The sequence below is a fragment of the Strix aluco genome, chromosome 1 (genome assembly GCF_031877795.1).
Source record: "Strix aluco isolate bStrAlu1 chromosome 1, bStrAlu1.hap1, whole genome shotgun sequence".
NCBI classification, from domain to species: Eukaryota; Metazoa; Chordata; class Aves; order Strigiformes; family Strigidae; genus Strix; species Strix aluco.
Window position 1 is genome coordinate 31447228 of NC_133931.1, and position 9545 is coordinate 31456772.

General features: G+C 39.2%; 1 protein-coding gene across 5 annotated transcripts in view; it reads left to right on the top strand.

The window, feature by feature from the left end:
• SNX16 (sorting nexin 16) overlaps positions 1 to 1963 on the top strand; it is a 28488-nt gene extending 26525 nt beyond the window's left edge. For all 5 annotated transcript variants that reach the window (XM_074816715.1, XM_074816740.1, XM_074816735.1 and 2 more), the window contains one exon: positions 125 to 1963. In XM_074816715.1, the coding sequence (XP_074672816.1) occupies positions 125 to 233 (109 nt within the window). In that variant the 3' untranslated portion in view covers positions 234 to 1963. The remainder of the gene's footprint in view (positions 1 to 124) is intronic.
• Positions 1964 to 9545: the final 7582 nt, after the last annotated feature.

Here is a 9545-nt window from a genome sequence, read left to right on the forward strand (position 1 = left end):
TAGATCCGGAATAAGTGATAAGTTGAACAAGCTTTGAAAATGTTTTGTGGATTGTAGGTATAAAATGACTATGGAGAATCATATTAGTTTCCATTTGACAAAGCTTATTGATCTGTTGTTGCAGCTCAGATAAAGAGAACCATGAGGCATGCTGGAGTGGCTCTTTGGCTGAAAATTCTGTACCAGAAATTGAAGTTGCTGAAGTAGCGTATACTGCTGATGAAGAAGAATAGATGAGTAGCAGCTGCTGTTACCTGGGAAAGGTTCATGTCTGGGACATACTCTGTGGGTATGGGCATAGAGCAGCTGTGAAGAATTTACAGCAAAGAGCACGAATGCACATATTGAATGTTTACATAAATCCTTACAAATTATTAACATAAGAAACATACCCAGTGCTGCTTTGACTTAAGTTTTTATCTAGCCTTTATATATTTAATATATTAAAGTCTAATAAGGGCTAAAATCAGCTAAAGTTTAGATAGTGTACATACACAATTTGGCTGACTTTCCTAGCGGAGTGACGAAAACTTCACATTAAATCACCAAACACCTCGAACTAGCATGTCGTATGTTGCCACTGATGTGACATATTTGATGTGTTCATCTGTTTGGTATTTGTGTCTTCATATTCTTATAGCCATAAATTAATGCTTGTTGAAGTAAAAATGGACTCATCTTACATTTAATAAGAGTGTAGAATGTGTTGGTTTTAAATCCTAAAGTTGAAGAATATTTCTCTGGAAATTTTAATGCAATGCAATAGGAAAACTTACAGTACCAAGAGAAAAGTACTTACAAAATGGGATTCTAGCTGGACATTTAAAAAAAAAAAATGGTCATTTTTGCTGAAGGAACTAATATGAGACCCCCAAAACACTGTGTATTTTCATCCCAAGATAGCATGCTGTAATACTTTTTGTTCAGTAATGCTGCTTTTGAAATCTGGGATACCTTTGCTATATACCCACGTAACAATAAAATTGGTGAGTTTGCCTTTTTCTTGGAACACTACCTCTTACCATCTTGCTAACACATTCATGTTTGTTTAAAAATATTCCAGATTATATGGAGATGATTGAAAGACTTGTAAAGAAGCCATATTTTTTTCCTGCACAGTTCATAACTAGATTGAATCTAGTTGCAATGTATTTTTGTTTCAATATATTGTACACATGGGGATACCGCTACATGTGTTCTATAGCCTATTTTTCAAAATGTATTAAGACAGGAGATGCACTTTATAATTAAGACTCCATTGTGCCAAGTTCAGTTGGCTAATTGGTTGAGAAAGGGGAGTTGCAGGGAGAGGATTATTTAGTGCCTTTTTGTATTTTACTTGTTCATTACTGCAGAATTTTGTTACAGTGCTCTGGGTCAGCTCTGTGGAATCTTTGATACAGCTTGTTTCTGTTCTTATTGACTGAAAGTGCCTTGTTTTATTCTGCTTTTCCAATAGGAAGAATGCTGTTTTGTTTTAATCTTTATTTTCGCCCTATACCACCCACATCATTGTTTAATGTTGTCAATATGCAGTGTCTTTGTGCTGGAGTTTTCAAAGGGAGCTTTGTACTTCAGGCTGTGCATACAATGACCTTTATGCAGAACTGTGTAAACCTTCCTGGTGAAATAAAACTATGGACAAAACACCTGTCGTCTTTTTTCCATTGTAGAAAAAAACATTCAATGCCTTGTCTAATAGAAGAATAAGAATACTATCAGAGCCATTTCTTACCTCAGTGATTTCCAACAGTTACTCAACAGTTGGTCTGAGTTCTGTTTGTCTTTGTACCAAAAATTGTCAGCTTGAAAACAAATGAGAATGCTGTAACAAGACACCCGAAAAATTACTGTACTTCCGTTGAAGATTCAAATAAAAAAGGCACTAATCTTTTTTTATATTCTACATGAATCCTCATAGATGTTGAATGGACTCAATAAAGTTTTGACACTTCCTTGAAAATTTATTAAATCTTTTGTCAGATGTCACTTACATCTTTGAAAAGAAGATTGAACTGTGTATATTAAAATAGTGTTAGGTTTACAACTATAAATGTTTTAAAAATCTTGAAAAGGTGCTAGGAATTTCTAAAGTACTTCAGGTAAATGTGCAAATCTAGTCACTAAAGAAAGTATTAATATAATTTACAATTTAGTCATGAGAGGGCAAAGGAATGGAAATTGTGTTGTACTCTGTCTTTAAATATTTTGGGTCAGCAGAATATCTTATAAACCTTAGTGTCACATGAATAGATATTTTTGTTTAGAGGGACCTTGATTTTTAATTAAACTGAGCTGAAAATGTGATTTTGTTCAGCAGCCCTGTGGTATCACTTGGCCTATGTTACTGGTTAATGAATGATTACCCCCCTAAGGGACATGCAAAATTTGCAGTGTACAACCTATGGTGGCCTTGAACATCCTGATCAAGGTGGTTTCCAAGTCTGTCCTATATTGAAATTTTTTTCTGGTGCCCTTGCTTCTATTCTGGCACTGTTTTCCATCCATCTCCTCCTCATTTCACTCACTGCTGCAATTTTAGTATGGAAGAAGCCAACTTTCAATTATTTCATTCATGAGAATTTGACAGTGGAGTTCTGTGCTCTTCACAAGGAGCAGAGGAGTATTCAGACTGGAACTGCAGCGGAGTGAACTAATTACAAGAATTGCAACCAGTAACGCACTGTTCTCTGTTGTAGTTAAATCATTCCAAAAGTAATTGTCTTAATAGTTCAGACACTGATTTGCAATGGGTGTTTTCCCCTTAGTTTTACATTTTAATACCCAGCTTAATCTTACTGGGGTTTTGCTTTGGTTTATACTACTTCTTAAACTTAGTAATTCTGCAGCATTTTGTATCCTCCAAACCCCTTGCAGTCTGCCCACACCACTTCACTGCTTTTGGTTTGTATACTCCTAAATCAATTAAAATGCTGACTAGTATTGAATCAAGAATGAGTCCCAATAAAACGCCCACTTCATACCTTTCCCACTGCGACAGCCATTAGTTACTGTGACTATAATAGTCCCATTGAACCAGCTCAAGGAAGGGAGCGAATTCACTAATTCATGAAACTGCACCTGGCAGTCGTAGGAGAGAATAGCCTACGTGGTGTGATTTCCAGTAGGCTACTGTCCTCATCTCCTTATGTTAAGCATCAATTTGTTGCTTTGGGGGGTCATAGTTGCAGAGAAAAAGGATGTGCAAAGCTCCTGTTCTAGGTGGTATGTCTGTCCCAAATTGGTTTTACTCTGTGCATCTCATTAGACCATGAAGTAACTTGATTTTTCTCTCTGCAGTTTCTATTCCTTTGTTGAATTGCAGCTATGAAGCAGTAGCAGTTATCCTGCCAGAAATTTGCATTTCTAGTACAACTGATAACAAACTTTCTATAGGAAATTTTATGTGGTTTTGTTTGGGGTTTTTTTCCTATGCTACAGCAGGCTCTGATACACATTGGGGAAGGAATTCTGAAGAGTTACACTCTGAAGCTGCTACTGCTGCAATCAGTTTTTTTACGAGATGTCAGATAACACAAATAAGTAGTCCAAGGTCTTGAATCACCAAGGAAGGGAAGAATCCTAAAGAAAACACTCCCTTTGTAGAATACCATGTCTAAGGGTCTTTCTTCCTATCATTCCTTTCCATATTTTGATTAAATCTTTGTCCCAGAGATCAGTACATTCAGATTGTTGGAGAGATCCAACATTCAAAACTAGGTGTGTACTTTTCCTATAAAATACAAGACTTGCTTTAAGGGATGCTAGGGTAAAAGAACTATATCCTCACATCCATGTTTCTTTGAACTTGGAGGACTGATAATGCTGCTGTCTCCAAAAGATGTCTCTTTTAAACAGTTTGATTCTGGATGAGCAGTCAACGTATTGACCAGTGGAGGGGTTTTTTTTCTACGTTTTTGTTATCTTCATCACATTTTTAATGTATAGGATCTTAATGTCCCAGATGAAAGAAAAGATGAGAGAGCGAGCGGAAAAGGCAGAGAAGAAAGAGAGGATTGCCTTGCCCATAGTTTACACTTGATTTGTCCCCTTTGAGAGTGAAAACTGGTTCAATCATTTGCTAACCAGAATTGCTTCTCCACTAAATGTTAGTTTCTGTGTTGTGAGTGGTTTAGGTTCTGTGTTATCTTAGGGCATTCAGGAACCTCCTTCCAGGGTTTCTTCTTCCATAGTGCAGGCATTTCTTTGCAATCCCTTGTTGTGCTAACCTTTATCCTATGCTTGTTTCAAAGGGCAATCTTTTGTATGTGGTCCTTCTCACGTTGTGCATTACAAGGCAAACAAACTGAGTAAGGCTTTTGTTAAATGTTTTCAATCTTCTTCCAAAGTTTGATGTATCTTTTGTTATCTGATGCAACTGGAAGAGTGGAAAGGTGGGAAAATGCAGTCCTTTATTCTAAACAAAAAATATTAACATATTCTTATCTTGTAATACATATAAATTACAAACTTAGGTCATCCCCACTTATGAGTAATAGTGACTGTCAGCCATATTCTGCTTTATAGATTATTCTCCAGTTGGATAGCTTGAGTTATACTGGAATAGGAAATGCTTCTCTCTAAATTTCTCCCTGGGTTGATGAATTCAGAACCATTCTGATGGTTGTTCCAGAGTCAGGAAAAGGGTGTCATGAGGGGTGTCAAATCATAACCCCATATGTCACAGACGAAGCATCTTTTTTCTTCTGGTGGGCACATTTTAAAGTCCCAAACTGCAGTTTTATCCAGCATCATCAAAATAAACCGATACTGGCATTGAAGGATCCTGCTTAACAAGGGTCAGTCAGAGCTACATTTAGGCTGCCCAGAGCACAGGATGTGCACGAGCAGGATGTTTGTGACAGACAGGCACTTTTCACTATCTTGTAGAGGTAACAAGAAGGCTGAAGGAGCTGTGGTAAGTGGCCAAAGTTTCTGAGTCCTCAAATGTAATTCCGTGTAGCTGGATAAATCAGAAAGCCTGATGTGTAGGCCATTCTCACTTAACAGATAATGAAAATTTTTAGCATGAAGTCTTTCTGCAGCGGAACAGCACCTGACACTAAAATTCCAATTCAGGAAACCTAATAATGTTCTAGCTGAACTGGCAAAGCTTCTCTTTCTCTTTTTTGTAACTTCAACCTCCAACCAACAGGCAGAAAAGTATTCTGCAGCATATTTGTCTTGTGTAACCCAGATCCTTACCCTCTGCCTGTCCCTGTTTGTGTGACTTGTTCATTTTCTGTCTCATTAAGGATATCATGGCATTCAGCCCAGGCTGGAGTTCTGGTATTGCTTGTAAAGATCCCACACTGCAAGCAGGGCAGCATGGCTCTGGAGAAGGAGACTTGGAAGTTGGAGTGGTAAACTTGAGTAATAATTTCAGTCCTCAGAAGTGCTGACACTGCTAGCCAGAGCTGAACCCTTTGGCTTCAGGAGACAGGAACATGCATCACCCCCCACAGTGCAGAAACCATCAGCGTGGGTATTGCTGACAGTGGGTGTTCTGGCTCATCTGATTAAAGCACTGGCCTAACAAACAGGATTCTGGGCTCAACTCCCAGCACTGGCTGAGTTTCATCTGTCTTAAGGGAAGTTAGCAGGTTCTGCACAACCTTTGTTAAGCCTTCAGGAGTAGTAGTACTCTAACCTACGTTTTCATGGTTTTCAACATAGTCTTCATGGAGACCTTTGCCCCTTTTAAGCCTTTTTACCCCTTTTAAGCCTTTTCACCCCTTTTAAGCTCTTCATGAAGATCTTAAATGCTTGCTGATTCATACTCAGCACTCCTGCAACTCAAGGGTCATCAAGGTGCTCTCCAAATGATGAATTTGTCCCCACTTCGTATCTGAGAGACAGGTATTGTATTTCCCTCTGCTGTGCAAATAGGGAAAATGAGGAAGAAAGCAATTATATGATTCACCCTAATTGCACAGTAACTCAGTCGGTGTATTCTTAGTGTTACTGCTGATCCCATAGACTTGTCAGCAGGTTAAAATTAGATGATTCGCTGATCCGGTGAGACTCCAGTCTGTATAATACAGGAACTGTGTCTTGAGATACCTCAACTGGGTTTCAAGTAGATCTAAATATCCTTGCTCATAAATTATTAGGTTCTTCTAAATTTTATTCCTTTCTTCTACCAGTTCAAACTGAAACCTCTAGGATGTTTGCATTAATGTGGCGGAGAAACAAGCCTCTACTCTCTGAACCCCCTATGGATTAATGCTTTTCATCTAGACGAAATCACAGCTGCCACAGCTGTTTTATGGAAATGTTGAGGATGACTATGAAAGGCTGCTCATTTGTTTGTTTGGCAGTTAATGTGGGTTTGTCAAGCATTGCTCATCTGGCAAGTGCCTAATGGGGGAATGTTGCACATTGACCTTTCAAAATCTCATTACTGCTTTGCATGTTCAAAGAAGACAACAGATAGATAGATGCATACATACATACATATATGTAGTTTAGGAAGCAGCTGCAACATGTGGCAAATGTCCTACAGGATCTCTCCTTTGAAATTCCCTGTGGCTCTTTCCTAGATGTTCTCAGCATTTCTGATAAGTGGGTTGTGGGGTGGATAATCTGTGATGTGAAGGGGTCTCCCTTTCCCCCTCATTCCATAGTATAAATATGCCTGTTACAGGGATAAGCAGAGGCATCAGGCAAGAGATCTACCCTATTATGGCAGTTGCTTTGTACATTTAGAGAAAGCCTTGCCCTGAAAAGTTTGTTTTGTGTGCTGATGTGCAGTGTTAATTTAGAAATCTTACAGCATAGCTTGTAGGATAATGTAAACCTAACAAAAAACATCACTTGATTCCTCTTAGATTTGAGTTGGGCAAGGGGATTATAACTTGCATGGGAAGAGGCAGATGACAAAACTGTCTCATTTTATGTAATCTTTTGAAAAACAATAAAAACAGCCATTCAGTAAGAATGTTGATGTGCCTGTAGAGGTATTGTTTCTGCTTATGTGTACAAGAAGAGCCCAGATAAGTAAGCTTCTTGTGGAGAGCATTGCTTTTTCATCTCATACCAGTCAGATCTGACTCAATCATCCCTACTTAAATAGGCAATTAAAACATACGTTGAGAGCATTGCAAAATTCATGTGCGAAGTAACGTGTTATGAAGGAGTATTAAACAATGAAAATTAAGCTCAACCTTGCTGTGAGTTAACCTCAGAAAGCAGAACATGTGCAAATAACTTTTATCTATCTTTGCTGTCAGCATGCTGTAGTCAACTACTGGCATCCTCTGTGAGATATGTGTTTCAGTTCTGAATCTAGAAAACCACAGAAAGACCAACATCTTTCACTTCTCAAATGATGTGAGTTACACAAGACTTGTGATCGTCTAAAGGTCAGAGCACAAGATCTCGTCTCTCAACAAACAGGCTGCTCTGTTCTGCTCTGGTGAAGCAGCTGTCGGCTCAGATTTCAGTTTATTCAGACACAATATGTGCTCTAGACAGATTCTCAGGCTACATAAATTAATGTCTTGACTACTTATAATTTTCCCCCATCATTTTTTTTCTCATATTGTCTTCTTTGTGAAATAAAACCCTTTGTGTTCAACGACAAGTGTCTGGTACAACATACAGATAAGATCTGTCATCAAGTTAGTGCTATTACAAACCTTTTCCAGAATTTCTTAGTCCATGCAGGATGATTTTTTTCCTAGCTCAGGAAACTAAATCGATTGGACACATTTTGCTGACAGAGCTTGCAAAGCATTGGTATCTGAAGGTTTTAACCTGAAAAGTGTGAGGTGGTCTCTGCTACCCATGTTCAGCTATTAATTTCTGAAACTGCATTACAGCCATAGAAAGGTCACTGGCAACATAACCAATTTTACTTGTGCATCCATATGCAGGTTCCACTGTATTTGGTTTTGTTTTAGAAATTACCTGAGCTAAAGGCAGCTTTTTTTTTTTTACCTGCTCTTGCAACCAAATTTGTTATTTGCCACTGCCACCATTTGTAGCTTACCCAAGACACTCTAACAGCCTCTTGTTGCAGAAGATCTGAAGAGCATTTTCTCTGAAGCTCTTCCTTGTGCAGTGTAAAAAGGACATTTGCAAAGCATGGTGAAAGAATCAAAGCATTATCTACATGATTTATATTCTCCTTGTTTCTGATATTCTCCCATTATGGTTTCCTCTTTCCAGCCTATTATCTTCCTTCAGGAGGAACATTTTGTAGAGCCTTACTTCAGGTACTCTTACAGTACCTGAAGGGATACGTGAGGTGCTCCACAATATAGCAATACTTCTTCAAATGTTGTAACCATTGTTCCAGGGAGCTCAGCAAATGACCCTAGTTACGCACAGACACAGCACTAGAACAACTAACGGGGCTGTGGAGTTTGTTCCTTAGTGGACAAAGGGCCCAAACCCAATTCAGCTCTACTGTGTAGCCAGTCCTGAAAATGGGGCCAATCTGCTGAATGTGTCAGTTCAGACTGAATTTCCTTTGACAAATAAGACTTCTCCTTACCTTTTAAGATTCAATCCTCAACAAATTAAAGTGATTAATTCTACACTTGAACATCCTCAACAGCCTCACAACCAACAGTTGCAGTACCTTGCTATAGGCACATCCCACGTGTTTGCACCTAACCCAACATACTGCTGATGTTACCACACAACTACAGATGTGCTCTGAACCCTAGCAAAGGCCGAGAGACACAGACTCGACCGAGAAATCCCTCTTCGCAGTTCAGTGTCCTCACTGTGTTGCAATGACACCAGCTTGCAGCCAGTCACTTCACAGTTCACTGAACCAGTATTAAATAGGGTAAGTCCATCATGCTGGGCTAAACTTTTCTTTGAAAATGGATACTTTTAATTGATTTAATCTTTGTCTTAGCTCCAGTTTATCCTGGTATGAGTGCATAAGGAGGGGGCTGGTAAACTTCTGCTTGAAGGTCTGCCTCTGAGGTCCTGCTGTCCTGCATGTTTGCAAGTCCAAGCAGGGAATGAAGCTGGATGCCAAGGTGGGCACAGACAGGGGAAGATAAGAAAAGAGACAGAGGCTATAAAAACAGCTGAGAAGGGTGGGTTAGTACTTAAAAGAGCATTTTAGCTTTGAAAAAGTGGGAATTTGGGGTGGAAGTGGGGAAGGTGGGAAGGATTTTTGAGCAGCGCTTCCAGGCAGGCTCTTTTCCCTCCAGCATGAGCAATAAGAAAGACTGAAATTAGGTCCTGTGTGAAAATTGCAGCCTTCCCAGCCTGTTGGAGTTTCTTGCTGTATGCTGAATCCAGAGCTCCTCCTGGAGGTCTGCAGAGTCCAAGCCCTGCTGCTGACAGAGCTCATCACTGCTGCTTGGCACAAACAGCAATGCACCAGGCACTTCAACAACCCTATATACATATAGGATATATGTAATAGGTAGGTACAGGATAATATAGTAACCCTACATATGCCTATACATAGGCTGACATTAGTTAGCTCAGCAGCTGCACCAAGGTCCCTTTGGTAAGCTGAATCCAACCTCAAAAGTAAAGCTAATACATCTGAATATATTTACATATTAAACATA